We start from the raw sequence: 19,079 nt of genomic DNA, 5'->3' as shown, positions 1-19,079 counted from the left end.
TGTGATCTATGGCTGGAGGAGTTCCATGCTTAGCTCTGATTTGCTCTGCCTGCGTTTCCATTTCTTGAGTTTGGGACATGGTAAGAAAATACCACTCCTCAGTTTGGGTGAGCCCATGGCACTCCAGGGTGAAATCAGTTTTCTGCCCATCCGTTTATTGGCTGCATAACTTAAGACAAGTCTGGTGGCCTTTCCTGGTGAAGGCGTCCTCATCTCAAGATCAAGTGGTGGGTCATGAGAACCTGGGGACTCTTTCCAGCTAGAATGCTCTCTAATCTAGATGGTTGCCGATGAGTACGGGTTTATGCTAATGAAGAGATCTAAATTTTAATGTCCTCCTAAAAGATGAATTTTAAAAACATGTTGCCTATTCAAACAGTGAGTTTAAAATTATGAAATTAATGACGATTTTTGGGATGTGTGGTAAAATTTGCTTCAGCATCTTTCTTCTCAAGATTGTCTCTATACTTGGCTATGATCTCGTTGTCCTGGGACCAAGGAGAAGTATCTACTTATCACTGTTTTGGGAATTCTCTAAAGAGAATTCTCTGTCCAAAGTAAAATTCACACGTGGGATGGCGTAGAACCCAAGTGAATGGGAGTAGGACGCGACTTTGGGAACAGAGGAAGCTGCTGTGTCCCTAATAGGGTTAGTGAAGTCACAGGAGGGAGCCTGCAGTTAGTCAGTGGTCGCTGGTCAGTGGGTCAGTAGTTAAGGATGAGGGGAGGGAAAGGAGTGGAGAAGGGGAAGTCTTGACAGTAGTGTTCCAGGGCTCAGAGGCTGGAGTCAGAGATTCTGGGCAACCTCCTCATGCCTTGGTGTGTCATCTGCAAATCGGGAGTAATGACACCAGTAGGTAGCTCTTAACATTGTTGAAGAGCATTAAATGAGAAGTGAGGCAGCTGGCACAGAGCAAGTGTTCAATAAATACTACCTCTTGCTGTTTGTTGACACCTTTAATGAAAATGCCTTTTGTTTCCTGATTTAAATGAGACTTATTTCAGATACCAGGCTTTTTTTCCCCATTGTAACTTCATTTCCAATTATCTTATATAATTTGTATATGTTCCAAAAGGCAGCTTTTGTTTCTTTTCCACATTTGTAGGAGCCCCTGAAATCAGCTAATGATCCCCTTGGTGGCTGAATCCTAATCTAGGTTCTTTGTTAATGGTCACTGCCCTTGGCAGACACATCCTCTCTAGATGGTTTCTGCAGGGCCTTGTGTAGGGCAGGAGCTGTCTGCACAGAGCCCACAAGGCAGCCACACATTTCATTTCTGTGGCAGAGCCAGAAACACCCTGTGTTTTGTCCTAACTTATCAAATGAAACCTATTATGACAGAGCAGTAATGGTATCTTGGCTGAGCAAAGTCCTCCACTGACCTTTCAGAACCAAAGAATGTTTCGCAACTCTGGCTTGTTAGAAGTCTCTCTTGCCAAGAAAACCACTTGAGGTCAAAGGTGTGAAGGTAAAGGTCAGGGGGGCAAACCTCCCTTCTTGGAAGCTCAAAGCAGTCCCAAGTCAGTTTAGCTGGGTAAGATTTCAGGGACGTCTCTGGGGCCTTGTTTTAGTTCATCCTGAATGACTCTAGGGCTTTGGTTGCAAACTATGCTGAGCTCAGACCTGTGGGCCTGTATTTTTCCTTGAAGACCAGGGAAGATAAAAACAAACTAAACAGAGAAGGATGCTCTCTCTGCCTCTAAGAATACAAACCACAGAGCACCGCAGCCAGCCAGGCTGGGGCTCCACTGGGGGAAGCACAGGTCCTCCTGGACCTGGGCCCGCCTCTGTTTCCCCAGAGCCACTGGCGTATAAAGCAGGTCTCACAATTGAGGGAGAAAACAGCACAAAGGATAGCCACTGCTTCAGCAGCAAGAAGCCAACAGAATTCTCTAGAAAAAGGCTCTGATTAGTGTATCCCAGGCTCAGAGCTGGTCTTCGGTAGACAGAGCCTGATGACACACTCATGCTAGTACCCTCGATGAAATTTCCAGAAACAGACTTTTAGAAATTCTAGGAGGCTAAGAAACAACAGCACAAAGACCAGCTGTTTCCTTCATCCTTCCTCACCCACCTCTCCAAATGATCCACATTATTTATTTCTAGGCCCACCTCCAACTCTAGAAGGCTGGATGGGAAAGGACTTGATTACTAGTCTCCTCATTCTCCCCATTTCAAGGCGAGGAAAGACGTCAGGGCTCCAGGAAAGGAAGCCTCTTGCCCAGGGTTACAAGGCTCGCCTGGTCAGAGGTGGGGAGCAGCGCAGGTCTCCTGGCCGCTGGCCCCCAAAGTTCTGCTCGTTTTCCCCATGGCCCAGCCAGTCCCCGCCCCCCACCCCCACCCTGGCCCTGGGCTGGGGTCCTCGCAGTACCTTGTGGGTGAGGGAGTGCTGCTTGAGGTGGTGGGGCTGCACGAACTCCATGCCGCACTCGGAGCAGATGTAGGGCCGGATGTCCTTGTGCTTCATCATGTGGTTCTGCAGCTGGCTGGGGTACTGGAAGGCCTTGTCACACTCGGAGCAGTGGTACTGGATGGGGCCCCGGTGCGTGGTGAGGTGCCTCTTCAGCTGGGCCAGCGTGGGGAAGTCGAGGCCACACTCCACGCAGATGTTGTCCCGCCCACTGGCGTGCTTGGCCTCGTGGGCCTTGAGCTCGCTGGGGTAGGCAAAGCCGCGGCCGCACACGCGGCAGCTGTGCGGCTTCACCTCGCTGTGCTGCATCATGTGGCGCTTCAGGTGGCTGGTCTGGGTGAAGGCCTTGTGGCACACCTGGCACTTGTGGGGCCGCGTGCCCTGGTGGGTCAGCATGTGGGTGTGCAGATGGCTGAGCTGCTTGAAGAGCTTCCCGCAGCGGGTGCACGCGTGCGGCTTGATCCCGCTGTGGCCCAGGATGTGAGTCACCAGGTTGTACTTGGAGGTGTAAGACTTGTCGCAGCTGGGACACTGCCAGCGCTTCTGCGCCCCGCCCACGTCCACGTAGTAGCTGTCGTCGATCTGCACATTCACGTCCACCCGCTCCACCTTTTGCTTGGTCTCCTCACTCTCCGGGGGCTCAGCTTTGCGGGGCAGCAGCGGGTCCGCGGGCTGTTTGGGCAGGAAGGTGTGCCGGCTGAAGGGGAAGGGGGAGGCGGAGGGCACGAAGAAGGGGAACATGAGGCCCGCGGGCACTTTGGGATAGTAGGGGTAGGGCGTGGGCAGGAATGGAGCGGGTGTGGGCTGCGGCCACAGGGCACTGGGCTTCACGGGCTCCTGCTTCACGGCTTTGCCCCCCAAGTGCTCCAGGGTGCGGTAGAACTGGAAGCCCACGTTGCACAGGTCTATCATCTGCGAGTCATACTTGGGGCGCGTGGGCTGCGGGAACAACAGAGGGAAGTTCGGCGGGGCGTGGGTTTTGCTCTCCTCAGACTGGAGGGCAAGAGCAGATTCTTCCGCTGGGTGGTTATAGGGCATCTTGGTGGGCATGCTCTTCCGCTTCCGAGACCCTCCTCCTTCAAAGACCCCCGGGTATCCATCTAGGTCTCCGGGAGGGGGTTCATACCGGAACTGAGAAAAAGGCCCCCGGAGAGCTTCTGGGAAGGGGTGTCGTTGGGGAGCTTTCCCTCGGGAAATCACCGGCTGCAGGCCGTGGGGAAAGGAGGGGGTCCTCTTCACACCCAAACTGAAATGCACATCCTCATCTTTGATCATCTTCATTTCCTTCTGCATCCTTGGCAATTTTCCTGTAAAGAGAAAGAAAATGATTGTTTTTTAAAAAAAATCCTTTTTTCCATTAAGGGTTTTGGCTAGATGCCAGCACTAACTTGTGAAGAATAGTGCTTTCTTAATACTGACCCTCATTTATCTTAGGGGCTGTTCAAAATATCGCCGTTTTTCCCCCTTGCAAACCGGGTTGCCAATGTAGAGAGCACTGGGTTCCTGGCGTGGGCCCCTAGGGTGCGAGTGTAAATCCTCAGCCACAGAACCATAGCTGGGAGGTGGGTTGGGTGGGGGGCTGTGGGAGTGGACTGGATTGGGAAGAAGAAACCTGAGAACTCATCAGGTCATTGTCCCCACTTAAGATGAGGGTTCCAAGGCCCAGAGAGATGAAGCGATATGCTCACATCCTACAGCTACTCAGTGCAGGAGTCAGAACTGGGACGTGGTCAGCTGTGACTTCAGCCTGCGATGGAATTGTATCTGTTAATGATGACTTCAGTGGGTCTTTTAGGGGCATTTCTTCTCCAAGGGAACCAATGATAGCCACTGCCTCTCTGTGTTGAGGCCTTTCCTGCTGGAAGATGGGGATACTCAAGGCCATGAAAGAGAAAGGACTTAATTCAGATTTCAGATTTTCTGAGCATCCACCCCTAGCAAGGTGTACTGCTGGGGTGTATTGAGCGGATGAGATCAATGTGATTAAGAAAAGCATATAACCCAGTGTTGCAAAGTCATCTTGGCAATATATGCATTCTAATCTTCCGCCTGAAGCAACTTTAGGGGAAAAAATTCAAGATTGTGATTCTCAAAACAACATTTGCATCTTCCCCTTCACACGGGTGTCAGAGTAAAATGCGGCCTTTGGTGACTCCTTGGAGGTTGACATTTCCTTGATGAGCCAGTTACTACAGTCTGGTTGACTACCTCAAGTATGCCTGGGAGAGCCTGTGGGACCAGAGGTCCCAGGGGTGAGAAGGTCAACAGCTTCCAAAGGATTTCTGTAGTCTTTGGTGAGGCAAGTGCAGTGTTTACAAGTATCTAGATATTCCCAAATCACATGTATGTCTTTATGAGAGGTTTGAGAACTATAGCAGCACAACTAAAACAAAAATGGGCCTTTTTATGTTGGATTACCAATTCCATACACAGACAATCCAAATGAGTAAAAAAAAAAAAAATATGTGCCCTTATTATATGAATATTTGGACATTATTTAAAGCTGTTATGGGAAAGTGTCAGAAAACTGAAAAATAATATCCATTAATCTTTGTGTTTATGTGAGTGGACAGATAGTCCTGGCTTGCCTTCTTTCCATGGGTTTGGGCATAGTAATTAAAAGAGCTTATAGGGGTGGCCAGATAGTTCAGTGGGTTGGAGTGTGGTGCTAGTAGCACCAAGGTTGCCAGTTCAATCCCTGCATGGGCCACTGTGAGCTGCACCCTCCTTAAAAAAAAAAAGAGAACGTGCATGTCCAGTCCAGCAAAAGGGAGGCTCAGGCCTATTCTCATCCTTCTTGCGCTTCTCTCTAAAAGTATTAACTATTTGCCAGGTCTTCTAACACTGCTGCCTCAAGGACCAGGCACTTGTAGGAAGTGATAAGTGCAGTAGGAGAATGAAATGTCTAGCTTTATAAGACTGGGGTAGGTGGGGGGAGGGTATCAAAATGAGGGGAGTGGTACTGTCACTGTTGAAAGGCCCAGGACAGGATGGAGAGGGCAGAGGCTCTTGGATGGTTTTTCATATTGACTAGACCATCTCTTGGCTGTAATTCAGCAAGCCCTGAGCCATAAATTCACATAGAGGTATAGAGATTGTGGCTCTGCCCCCAAGAATTTGTTGCATCTATTGAAATAATTGGCTTTCAGACTAGGCTAATGTGTCCTCCTGAAATGGAGGAAAAATGGCCGCTTCTTTCTCTGGAGTTTCATTTTGGCCACAGTCGCTTTTATATCTTTTTTGGAGATAAGATCCTATCTGCAAAAAGGCTGCTCAGATTGGAGAGAACTCTTCCATGCTACAAGTGACTATGGCAAACACAGCAGAGCCCATCCAAATGCAAACTGGTTCTGTCTGTTTTATTCTGATCTGGTAAAAAGAGGCAGTGATTCCTACTTTATATTAGAGAGCTTGATTTTAGAATTAATAAAAAAGAGACATGTCAGAACATGGCTCAGAACTTGTTGAACTTTTTGCATATTTTATTGTTAAGAAGGTATTTGAAGATGCATGGCTAATGATGTCTGATATCTTTATGCTATGTTGTGTATCTGATACTGGAAAGCTACTTAATTGGAAAGGAATGTTACCACTAATTTTGAAACTGAAATTATTTTAGTTTATACACATTACTATTGCCTTTGCTTAATATTTTTATTTTTTCTTGTGACATAGTCTACTAATTGACTGGTCTTAATATTTTATAAGTGACACTTATAATGTTAAGTTCAAAAGCATATTTATTTCAGTGTTTGCATTTTTATTTTGTCACCATTGACCTAGCAAAGGCAAAGAAAACATTGTTGAATAGAGATAATGTGTGTTTTTTTAAACATAAACGGCAGAATTATGTCCCCCAAATGCAGAGACTACTACATATGTACATTTTAATTTCCTCCGTATTTTAATATGACAAATTTTGTCCAGTTTCTGACTTGTACATATATACACCCTACTTCTAAAATAGTACTTATTAGCTCAGGAGGTTTAAGAAAGTGTTGGGATCTATCCGTGGATATTTCCCCAGATCTTTAAAACTGCAGTCCCCTTCTGCGTCAAGCTATTAAGGAGCACTGCCTATCCCTGGGGAGACCGAGGAGAGCTAGATCTGCTTCCTCCTGGCTTTCTTGAGAGAGACATCAGCTGTAGTTGTTGCTACTTAATATCCCTGTCTTCTGAGCACAGGGTGCTATGGACAAGCCACTAGGGGGTAAAAGAACCCAAAACACAAATCCATATTGTGGATGGGGTGTGTGGAAGAGAAGAGCAGGAAAAAGATGTCTTCCTCAGGAGGAAATTTACCTTGAACTTAATCAGCTTAAAACTGAGCAGCCTCTGCAAAAAGACTAATAGACTCCTAGAGAACCTCAGTATGTGCCACCCATGTGCTCCCCTCTATCATTGAAAGTAGGTTCACAGGCATCCATGACAGATATGGGATTCCTGTGCAGGAGGAAAGAGAGGCTGGGGTGGGGGGTGGGGGGCAGCAGCAATGATCCGCTTGGCCAAGAGGGCAGGGGGCTGGGGAGCTGCAGGCCCTCCCCTGCTCAGTCATCTGTGGCTGCTCCCAGAAAACCAGCAGGTTGTAGGCTAGTCGTCCACCAGGATGTGCTGAGACAAGATGCAAACAGAAGGAACTGAAATTGTAAGCAGAAGGCTATGGGACAGTGAAAAGAGCATTGTTTTGGAGCGCAAGGGTCTGGGCATGAATGCTGGCTCTGCGTTAGCAGTTGTGGGAAACTGAGCAAGTTAATTTAGGGGTTTGATTTTCTCATCCATTAAATGGGGGTTGGGCTATCCCTATTGGGTTGTTGGAGACTTACAATAGAGTGTGAGATTTAAAATAAAGTGCCGTTTTTACCAGTACCCAGATATTCCCAAATCACATGTGTGTCTTTATGAGAGGTTTGAGAACTACAAAACAAAAATGGGCTTTTTTATAATGGATTACCAATTCCACACACGTACAATCCACTTGAGTAAAAAAAAAAATGTATTAAACATTAGACAGTGTGGTGTTCTTGAGGGGTAAGAAGAAATGGACAGGAGAGGAGGGCTGAGGTGATGATCAATGGACCAGTGCTGACTGACACTGTCTCTCCTTGCTCTTGTCACTACTGACTGGCATCTGGGCCTCTGTTTTGCAAGTTCAAAGCCGAGACTTTGCCGATTTACCCTGAGGTGGTCTTGTCTCAGCAGTGATTGTAAACCACACTCAAAGAAGCCAGTGGGTAAGGCTAGGGTGAGTTTCTTCATTCAGTGTGGAGATCAACCTTCTAGTTTAAGAATACCCCCATCCCTCCTCTATAGCTGTCTTTCCTATTATGGAAATATCTTCAAGCCTATATTAAGAACAGGTGGCTTTAGTGAGTGGGGACAAAAAGGGTTGGGTGACCTTGTGGACTATTTTAGCTGATCTACGGGAAGCTGAAGAATTGCCCCCAGTCTAATACCAAAGGTCACCTTCTTAGAGACAGGAGGACCTGTTTGTCAAACCCAAAGTCTCAGACACTGGAACGGTGATGAGTCAACACTGGCTCTTGCAATTCCAGCTAGGCCGTGAGAGCAGCGACTGGGTCTGTTTTATTCACAGCTGTGTTTTCAGCCCCCAGCACAGTGCTTGGCACAAAGTAGATGCTCAGGAAACTGCTGTGGGATGAGAGAAGGAATGAATGGTTCTTGTTTTTAAAGTCTCCTTAAGGAACTTTAAAGTGTATAATTTTATCTTACATTATTTAGATTGTGGGTGACTTTTGGGGATGTCCCTAATTAGATCATGAGCACACTCACAAATTCTCAAGTAGTTATTGTGGGAAGAACAAGATAGATATACTTTGTGCGTGCTGTTGCTTACCCGCCTCAGTTTCCAAGGGCATCATTCTTTGAATGGACCCCCAGATGAGGGGTAAACCCTAAATCCTGGCTCCACTAATGCTAGGGAGCCATCCTCAAAGTGCCGCAAAGTTCTGCAACCCAGTCAGAAAATAGATGCCTGAAAGTCCAATGGGCAGTAGGAAGTAGAAAGAAAGACCCCTGAATTCAGAATGTGAAACATAAACCAAGAGTGGGTAGTCACTCTGCATTCTTCCACCTAAAGGAAATGTTTGGGAAGTTAGTATCAGTCCACCCTTTGTACTAAAGTGGGGGTGGAGAGAGAGGCCTTAGAATAATCATACATTTTTATTGCTATGGTCAGAGAATATTCTAAGTTCCTGGCTTTCTTCCATGTACGTTCAGTCACCAAACCCAGTAGGTTCTACGTCAGGAAGCAAATTGTTTGGGGAGGAAAATATTGGGTTGATCTATGTTAGACGAATCTGGGACTCAGGATGTATTCTTTAACAGGTATTATCCGTGAGAGTTAGCTATGAGGAAATGGGGAATGAAAGGGTTTTAAAAACAAAAACAGAATCTCCTCTTTGAACCATAACAACCAGTTAGATATGCAAGGCCTAACCAATATGAAACTACATTTAGTTTGGGGGAAAAAAAGGTTTCTAATAATGCCCTTTAATTGGGAATTCACCTACTGCACCAAACTATAAATATTCCCCAGATAAAATTACTGGTATTTTGTGGTTCTCATTAGAATCGAAGGTCATTCCAGTAAATGCTAGTAGAAGAGTCATGGTGAGTCATCATGCCAGGGGCAGATTTATTTATCTTCTTTTTGTTCATTCTGAAATTCATGAAAGAATATTCTCTCACATTCTTTATTCCATGAATATTTCCAGAGTTTCATGGGAAAATGTTACATTTTGCTATTGAAGACACTGGCTTCCCTTTTAAGTTGAGAGAGTAGCACTTTACCTATGTGGTGGACCCTAGAGCTCTGCTCTCAACAAAAATGGAGACAGGGAGGAGGTCAGAGTTGAAGAAAAGTTTAATAATGAGAAGCAGTGCTAAGAGCAGCAAAGGGTGGGGAGTTGAGGGAGGATAACAGGAAGGCAGGATGGGAAATACATGGACAGACTGCTAACCTCTCTCTGTTCACGCAGAGAGACCTTATTATAAGACTCCTCTGATATAGGATTTTATTGGATCACCTGAATTTGTGATAACAGAAGGAGACTTTGAGTCTTAGAATGAAACATTCTAATGCTTCAACATATATGTAGTCTTGACATATATGTAGCTGTACTGCTGAGTTCTTTATCTGCAGGTATTTGGCAAGTAATCATTCAGTCTTGCCTTCCTGCAGTTGGCCGGAATAGAAGGCTCTGTGGACACATCTGGCAGATAGAGCAATGTGTCCTCAAAGAAATGAACGGTCTGCCTTGTCACTCCCTGAGTTAGTGGTAGAGCCAAGAAGCGGTGACCAGATGCCTGCTAGTCAGTCACCACAGGACCCTTCCAGATGCCTTTGTGGCCACCATTTAATTTATAAACCCCAATTCTTCCCATTTTATTATAAAAAGTAATCTGTTATCCTATGGTATAGGCGGAGCCCTCTGGGTATCTGAAATATTAATGAGACCTGTTCATATGTGAAATAGTCAATTGAACTCATTATTTTAAAAAGCTACTAAATACCACCAAGATATAACCTAAAGCCAAGTTTTGTTTTCCATTGCTTGAATTTGTCCATAATGAGCATGCATATACGCCATTTTTATACATACATTTGTTAAAGAGCCCTTACTAAAACAACAACAAATTCAACTGGTGGTTTGCATAGGTTAAATGGACGCACGTTTCCCTTAGGAAAGTTTTTATGCCTAGGTCTAGTTTCTGGAAAGCAGGAGTGAATATAATTACTTGAGCACTAGAGCAGCTGCTAGCGTGTTGGGGTTATCTTTGTCCCCGTGACCCATTTAAAGGAAGGAAATGAACTGGAGATATGACTTAGCAGTTCTCTTTCCCAACCCTCAGAGTTAATATATCTCTTGTGGATGGGGCTCCAACTGTAATATCAGAGTTTTTCTCCTACTTTATTTGGGGGAAATGTCCTTAAAATATATGTCAAAATTTTTTTTTATGTTCATCGATCAAGTAAACATGATATATCCACTCCTCACTAAGCAAATGTACACATGCCTTTTAGAAAGCTTCATTTTATCCATCTCTGGGAATGATGGCATATTTGGTCTGGTGGGTCTCAGAATTAGTAGATAATGCCAGAAAATATGACTCCCTGAGAGCAAAAGGGGTAAGAATCAACACATAATAGATGAGGTTAACCGCCTGTGGAAGGAATCCATTTTAAAAGTATAACTCAAGGAGTGAAGAACTGTTTTGCATCTTGATTGTGGTGGTGGTTACACAACTCTGTATTTGTCAAAACTTATAAAACTCAAAGGATGAATTTTACTTTATGTACATTAAAAATAAATTTAAAAATATACAATTATCATACCAAAAAAATACTGCTCTGCACATCATTATAAAAAGAGTAATAAAAAGGTGGATATTTGGGAAATATCCAACAACAGTTAAGGTGACCAGCCACTATCTACCATCTAATCAGTTCGTATCTATGGAATATATCCAATAATATGCACATGGCCTATAAAGAGGGGAACTGGATTATACGAATTTGATGATATTAATTTCTTCTCTATCCAAAGGGGATACTTCAAATGGCAGAAAACAGCTTTTATTATTATTTTTTGGTATGTGTTCTATTGAGCAAGAATATCATGGGGTAGGGATGGGGCATTAAGTTGTCCTTCAAGGTCTTCTAATCTTTGGTCCTGATTGCAGCCAGTGAACAATCTTCTATAATTGCTCCGACATTCTTTAAAACGTAGTCTACTATCAGTGGACAAGATCATTCTGGTGATTAGAAAATAAACTCCTACCCCTTATACATCAATAGATTGGCATTGACATTCGGGTCCATGGATCACTCTTGGGAATCATGTTCCCTACGCCTGATTAACCAGTGCTCTTACAAAACGGAACTCATGACAGGCCAAATCCCCAGCCCTGGCAGCCCGACCAGGCACTGCTATCCCATGAAGTCTACCTGAGCAGCCATCTGCCTTCTTTCTTTGATATTTTTCATGGAATACATCAACCAGACTATCCCAAGATTCTACAGGGCAGGAAGTAGAGAGAATCTCATCTACTGGAGGCTTTCTGGAGACTTAGGGGTGAAACTTTCCTTTCTACCGGAGGTGGAAGAAAGTCCCTCACTTCTCTGAAGTCTATCACATTTGTTGGATGTTCTACTCATTGATAGGGCCCTGTGTCACTTGTCACCTTTCTTTGTGGATGGGTTATACCTCTACCTGAATCTGATTAAAAAGTCAGATTCTGCCTGGTGTTTTATATATTATTGGAATCCAACAATCACTTGGGGCTTTATTTGACAAATCCCTATTTTCTTGCTCTTACTCCCTGATGCCAAGCAGAATCTTGGTATTACCTCAAAGAAGGAATAACTGGTTGACTTGGTCTGTCCGAGTCCATCCCAAGCCAACTTTATATCAATGAACTGCCAAGAACACGTCCAGTGTGGACGGCAGTTTAGCTAAGGCACAGCAATGACCAGGCTAGAGCCCCTCAGAAAGCGTGCCCATGTCCTCCTGCTTCCTCAGGACTCAGGATGCTTAGCCAGTCTGTGCCATATTCCTTTGACCTGAATGATGGAATGTTTTGTTACACTGAAATAATATGAATAAATGTGGGAGGCCTCTGGAAATGCCTAGGGGGCAGTGATCAAATGCCACTGAGCCCCTGAAGGAGTCTGTCACCACAGAATAGAACATGCCCACATTCTGGCAGACCATGTCCCAAGAGGGCAGCCACCACAATTTCTCTCACTCAACAAACAACTGCAAGTTCCCCAGGACCCTCAGACACATGTCCATTAACTTTGTGGAAATGCTCATCCTAAAGGGCAGGTAGAGCTGTGACCTCACCTTTTATTTTTTTTAATGTAGATAGAATTCCTGATCTATTTCTGCCTTTTGATGAGTGACCATTCTTCATCTTGGATATCTTTTTTCCCTTAAACTTTATAGTTCAAGATCTGATTAACCTGCTTCATGTTGATTTTTTTTCCTATTGATTCTGCTCATTAAAATCATTCTTGGAAAATATATATACTTATAAAATATGTATACTTAGCTCCTCGTGTACATGGACACATAGCCTATCTCTGGAAAAAGAATAGAAGAATCTGGTGATATTGGTTGCTTCTGGGGAGGAACACTGGATGCCTGGGGGGTGGGGGGGGACGGCTTGGGAGTCCAGCAGCCAAGTTACTACTTCAGAGTCTAGATGAAGGTGCCTCTGCGGTTGTGCAGCTCCCTGGGTGGAGAGGAGAGTTTTGGTGCTATACCTTTTCAACTTGTACTTCCGTACAGGGTCACTGACTTAGCTATTCAAATACTTGCATTTAAAAATAAAAATTCATATTGACTTTTAACAGTAAACATTCAGACAAAATTAACGTTGGGTTCTCTTCTTTTTATGAATTCTCTTGCAGACTTTCTTTGGACTCCTTCATTTTTTCTGCCTAAAGTCTTTTGATGCTCTTGGCAGAGCTCACTGTGGTTTATACATTGGGCATCCAGTGTTATGACCCAGGCTTATGTCGTCAGAGAAATAAATATAAGTAACTGCAAAGGCTCAGACTTGGAGAATCCTGCCCACAGGCATTCACTTGGCCAACCACTTCAGGTCTCTCCTCTGTTCTGGGGGCCAGGAAGACAATGCCTCATAAGCCAGAAGTTAGCTCCAAGGAACACACCATCTGGGAGAAGGACGGGACAAACAGATGTGGAGGAAAATGTTCTAGGAGCTATAGTAGAGGAATCGCGGATGTGTAAGTTGATTTGCCGAATATGAGAGAACAAGAAGCAGAATGACATTTCTTCGACTGACATAAAATATTTTCTTTCGAGATTCTTTTTTTTCCTTTTTATCATTAAAACCTCAGAGTAACGCAAAACAGATGAAGTAATAGCTTTGGAAGTGAGAAAAAATGTCCCCCTTTCCCAGCCAGTGCCCAGCCTTCACTATTAGTGTGTCCTGCAGACCAGAGGAAGAAGACTGGGGAGACTTGCCAACGGGGTGGACCTCTGATGACCTGCACTAAGAAAGCCAGGTGTGTGTAAGTCAAAACTAAATTACATTCAACCATGAAAGTTCAGATAAAGATGAGTCTGATGTGAAGAGTCACAGTAATCACAGAATAACACAGGCAAAATGACTAATCCGGTTTCTCCATTTTTACCCATGCCCGAGTTTCCCCTTGGCCCCTTCCTCAATGCCGAGCAGGAGCTCTGGGAGGTTAAGAAAGAGTCTGTTGGATGGAGGACAATGTCAGTTCTTCCCTCAGGGCCCGAAGGCAATTGGGTTGCAAAAAAAATTTCTTTCAGGTGAAAAGTTCAATCCTACTGATGCCACTGCAGAATCATAATGTGTCAAAGCACAGAGCCTAAACTTTCTTGTGTCTTTAATGCCGTGTACAATGACTGGCACTTACTTATATTTTTAATGATGAGTTTTCAAATTGTAATAATGTTCTAGTCTTAAAATGGTTTTCTGTTCTTTAACTCGTGGATAAAACTAAAAAAAAAAAAAATCTGTGGAATTCTTTCCTTATACTCCTCCCTTTCTAACAAATAGGCAGAATGCTTTTTTGTTTGTTTGTTTAGGATTAGTCATCAAAAGGAACATAATTTGTTTTCAGATGTGGTTCATCTTGCTTTTTAAGCATGGATGTAGTCTAGAGGCTGTCCTAATGATCTGCTATGTGTTGTGTTTAGAGAATGGCCCTGCAAAGCAATGCTCACGTTCCCTAGAAAGCCCACATTCATATTAGAATCCCCTAACTTTGACTCTAACTCACCCCTCTTCTTCACCTCAGGTGCCTATGACCTTAAAATGTAATTATACTCCAGGATTTGTTATTGCTTCATCATGTGTCTGATTCTTGGATTTTCCTTTATCAATTTGTGTTTTCTAATATGTTCTCTACCCCAAGTGTTACTTTTTATGCATAGAAAAAAGAAGGATCAAAGAGTAAGTTTGTCAACACCTTCCACCTTGACCATTCGTCCTTGGATGGTTTTTACAAAATCTTGTTCATTGTTCCTTGGAAATGAATACTAGCTCCTCTGCTTCTTCCCGTTCCCATATCTAGAACTCTAGTTCAAGTGGCCACCCCTAGATTACTTTCACTAGTTTCCATCCACTCTTCCCGATCTTTCTTCTCCTTTCTTCCAAAGCCCTTGAATACCAATGCCAAATCCATCTTCTAAAATGTCTTCACTTTTTTAAGGACAACTTATTGTCCTTATTGTCTGTTCAGGAACCTACAATGATAGCGTGTAAGATGACTGTACACAAGAGTGGGTAGAGATTGCTAATTGCTACTTCAATCTCCATTCCCCCTTCTTCTTTAAGAAACAGAACACTGATTTTGTTTCTTGTGACAATATTCGTATGCTCAGCAAAAACAATAGTCTCCCCAGACATCCTTTCACTTAGGGGTTGCCATTTGCCCCAGTTCTGGCCAGTGAGATGTAAGCAGAAGACTGCCAGTGATTTCTGAGAAAGCTTTTGCATTCCTAAGGCAGAAACCACCTGCTTATCCTTTCCTGTGTCTCTTGTTTCTCCCTGAAATGTGGATGTGAAGCTGGAGGTGGTGCAGTCATATTGGAACTGTGAAGTAACCAGGTGAACAAAAATGCCTCCTGCAAAGTAGGGTAGAGGGGAAGGCAGCAAGTGTCACTGTGGAAGTGCTGTGCTCGCTTAGTACTGGTTTTCGTATTTGAAGAAATAAATCCTTTACTTGGCCTGGGTGGTGAACACAAAATGTGATATATAGATGATGTATTACAGGATTATACACTTGAAATCTATGTAACTTTACTAACCATTGTCACCCCAATAAACTTTAATTAAAAAAGAAAATATATTCAGAGTTCTGTGGCTTTTAGCTAAACACAATCTCCACCTGAAACATAAAGCAAGTCAAATATAAACTCTTCTCCTTGACTTTCAGAGCTCTTTATAAGTCCAACTCAGTTCCCCTTCTCTCTAAAATCTTCTTCACCCCAGGTTTTCATTATTCTATACATGATTCTTTGCCTTTGTTTACACTGGTCAGCCATTTAGGAATATTCTTTCCATTGATCCATCCCATTCTTCCAGGATGAACTTAAATTCAGCTGCTTTCTGGGAGCCTTTTTTCCCTAGTCTTATGCCCAGTTAGCTCTCCTTTCTTTTAATTCCTATTGCATCAACCCATGGAGCCCTGGTTTAAATATAGTGTTTTTCCCTGTATTACACTCTGATTACTTCATGGTTAGGTGTTGTTTTCCTAACACTTGCCTGAGCTCCCTTCAGCCTGGGGTTCACACTCTTCTACCTCCCATTGCCTCTTGCATGATACTGATCGCTATTAAGCTATTCTATATGGAGCTGTTACTTGGTTGGGATTTTGTTACTATGCGTGGCTATATCTGCTTTTTAAAACAGATTTGTCTGTGGCTTTAAGAGCACATGTGAATTTAGGTTGTATTTTCATCTGGTAAGTTAATATTATCATTGGTTGCCAGTTCAGAATCAGTATGAATTAATTTGCCACGGGGAGAAGTTTGCAGCAGCAAACATGATCACTGTGGGTTCCTTATTGCTGTGAGCCTTGTGTGGGACTCACGTGCTGATAGAGCATTTGCTGGGATGGGACGTCAACCCCTTACATCTGGGTTTTCAGCATCAAGAGGTGGAGACTAGGACTCTTTGGTGCCCATTTCGCCCTGTCTCAGACAGGAACAAAAGCCAGTTAAAAAGCTCGGCTTGGGCAAGGGCCACAAAGCTGCTGTCAAGTCCCTGCATTGAGCTGGGGCAGGAGAGCTGCAGTGGCAGATCCAGCCTGGGAGCCTCTTTAGAGGGCAGCGCAACTCCTCTGTGGAATGCAATGGAAGAAAGGAGAGGGAAGAAGGGGAAATGCCACTGTTGATTAAACCTCTGAGGCTTTAATTACTCTTCTACGGAATGGAAACAATCATAGGACTTATATCTTAGACAGTTTTGTGTTCTTCCTTAACCACTTCAGCTGAAAATCAAAAAGGACATCAGTGCAGGGTGGGGATATCCACATTCAGATATGAACGTTATTGAAACTTCTTAATTTTCTATATTAATTTTTCTTCAATAAGATATCACTACATTCATATTCTCACTTTCTTCCTCTGTGTCAAACATATACACACATACATGTACACATACTCACAAGTGTTGCTATATTCTTTGTGTGTGTGTGTGTGTGTGTGTGTGTTATAGTAACAAAAAAGGGGTACAGCCACTATGGAAAATAGTATGAAGGTTCCTCAAGAAATAAAATAGAACAACCATATGATCCAGCAATCCCACTCCTGGGTATTTATCCAAAGGAAATGAAACTATTATATCAGAGAGATGTTTGTACTCTCGTGTTCATTGCAGCATTATTCCACAACAGCCAAGGTATGGAAACAACCTAAGTGTCCATCAATGGATGAATGGATAAAGAAATCCATGTATATGTATATATGTATACGTATATATGTATGTAAATGTATATATATATATATATAATGGAATATTATTCAGTCTTAAAAAAAGCAAATCTTGTTACTTGCAACAATATGGATGGACCTCGATAGCATTATGCTAACTAAAATAAGCCAAACAAGTACTGCATGGTAGCAATTACATGTAGTATCTAAAAAAAAGTCAAACTCATAGGAACAGAATAGAAAAATGGTTACCAGGGGCTGGGGTTGGGGGAAATACGAAGAGGTTGATAAAAGGGTATAAACTTTCAGTTATAAGATGAATAAGGTCTGAGGATCTAACGAATAACATGGTGACAATGGTTGATAACACCGTATTGTATAACTAAAATTTGCTGAGAGAGTAGAACTTAAATGTTCTCACCAAAACAGGGGTGGAGGGAATACGTGGGGTGATGGATGTGTTAACTAGATGGGAGAATATTTTCCCAATGTATAAGTGCGTCAAAACCTCCAGGTTGCACACTTTAAGTCTCTTATCATTTTGTCAATAATACTTCAATAAAGCTGAAAAAATAGAGACTTCTCTTTAAAGATAGAGCTCTCCTAACTCCTTAAAATATTAGTGCAAGTCTGCCTCACTGAATAATGGTCCTTAGTCTAGGAATTGCAATGATTTCCTTATTTGGTGTTTTAATCTCAGTTTTTAAAAATTTAATTAGCAAAACAAACAAACAAAATTATAGGAAACATAAAATAATTGTTTCTTTTAGATTTTCCATGGGACAACCTTGGGGCAAATGTCCACAGGAACCATGTATAAATGTTTGTGAGTTGCTGTGGGGCCCTCTGAGGTGTCTCAGAGGTGAGGACCCCACCAGGTAGTCTTGGGAGTGAAGGTGAGTCCGAGCTCATAGGCAACAGGCTTCCTTGAAGCCTCAGGGATTCAGGAGTGACAATCAGGCTGATCTCTGGTGGGCTTATTGCTTGTCACAAGCAAGGCTTATGGCGGTGAGGAGAGAAGGGGCTCTCCTGCAATGATACATAAGATGTAATACGTTTCCTCAGGGAGCTCGCCAACTAGTTAAGGAAACGAGCTGGAGAACATAGGATCACAGACTCTCTGAGTTAGAGGGGACCTAGAAGGTCTAAAAAGGTAAGCCACATTGTAAGTCTCTAACCATTCAGAGTCTTGGTTTCCACATTGATGGGGGCTGATAAATTACCCCTTAGCAGTGGATTGAATGAGATAATGTATCTTGCAGAGTGACTGCACATAATAAATATAGTTCAATCTGCTTTTAGTATTACCATTATTACATTATTAAAAGTCAGCAAATTGTGTTCAATCAATGATGCTGATAAGAGGATGTCACTTCAGAATGAGGTGGTCAATGAGGTGAGCGGGAAAGAGGATGGGGGCATTCTAGAATTAAGTCACCGAGGAGAAAGCATGCCCTGGGAGATAGCTTCTGGGTACAGTGGTTGATCTGGGCTGCCCAATCAGGGAGGGTCTCCCATGTTTCATCAGCTTGCAGAAACTGGGCTCAGGGAACTCAGGACGGCAATTGTCCTGAGCAAGGAGCAGGTGTCCGACCCTGAACCTGTGGCCCTCAGTGCTAACAGAACTTACAAGCAAAGAAGGAAAGTATGACTCTGCAATGCTGCTGCCCTGACCACTCTATCTAAAGTTATGTTAGCTAAAGTTGCAAATCTCCCCATCCTCCAGCTCTCCTTCACAGCCCCAAGTTTTATTTTCCTACTAGTACTATCAGAAAATATTTTGGCCATTCATTTATTTAGTCCCTCTTTTGCCCCACTAGACCATGAGTTCCATGACCAGGTACCTTGCCTATGCTATTCACTGTTATACCCACCTAGAAGAATGCCCCACATATAGTAGGTCAGCACATTAGAATCACTTGAGAAGTTTTAAACATATGACACTCACTTATGCCTAAAAAAATGCAATGCCTACATGCCTCTCCAGACCTAAATTACACCAGGATCTCTAGGGGTAGGGCCCAGGCACTAGTGCATATTTTCCCACCATTTTTAACACTTTAATTAGAAAGTTACAAAACGTCAGTGTTCTTTACACAACACTGATGTATTTTACGAGCTCTGTGGGCAATTATCATGGCCACCCAAGGTTAAGGTTAGGGAGGTACTCAGTAAGCTCTGTTGCATGTAAATGACAGAACCTATACGC

At 43.4% G+C, this 19,079-nt stretch overlaps 1 protein-coding gene across 11 annotated transcripts in view; it reads right to left on the bottom strand.

Annotated features, from left to right (window-relative positions):
* ZNF366 (zinc finger protein 366) overlaps positions 1-19,079 on the bottom strand; it is a 297,857-nt gene that overhangs the window by 17,467 nt on the left and 261,311 nt on the right. For all 11 annotated transcript variants that reach the window (XM_019728096.2, XM_074328843.1, XM_019728097.2 and 8 more), the window contains one exon: positions 2,373-3,718. In XM_019728096.2, coding sequence (XP_019583655.2) covers positions 2,373-3,718 — 1,346 coding nt within the window. The remainder of the gene's footprint in view (positions 1-2,372; positions 3,719-19,079) is intronic.

The sequence above is a fragment of the Rhinolophus sinicus genome, linkage group LG03, assembly GCF_036562045.2.
Source record: "Rhinolophus sinicus isolate RSC01 linkage group LG03, ASM3656204v1, whole genome shotgun sequence".
Lineage (NCBI taxonomy): Eukaryota > Metazoa > Chordata > Mammalia > Chiroptera > Rhinolophidae > Rhinolophus > Rhinolophus sinicus.
The sequence above is the reverse complement of the archived record's forward strand: the minus strand, read 5'-3'. Positions and strand labels throughout refer to the sequence as shown.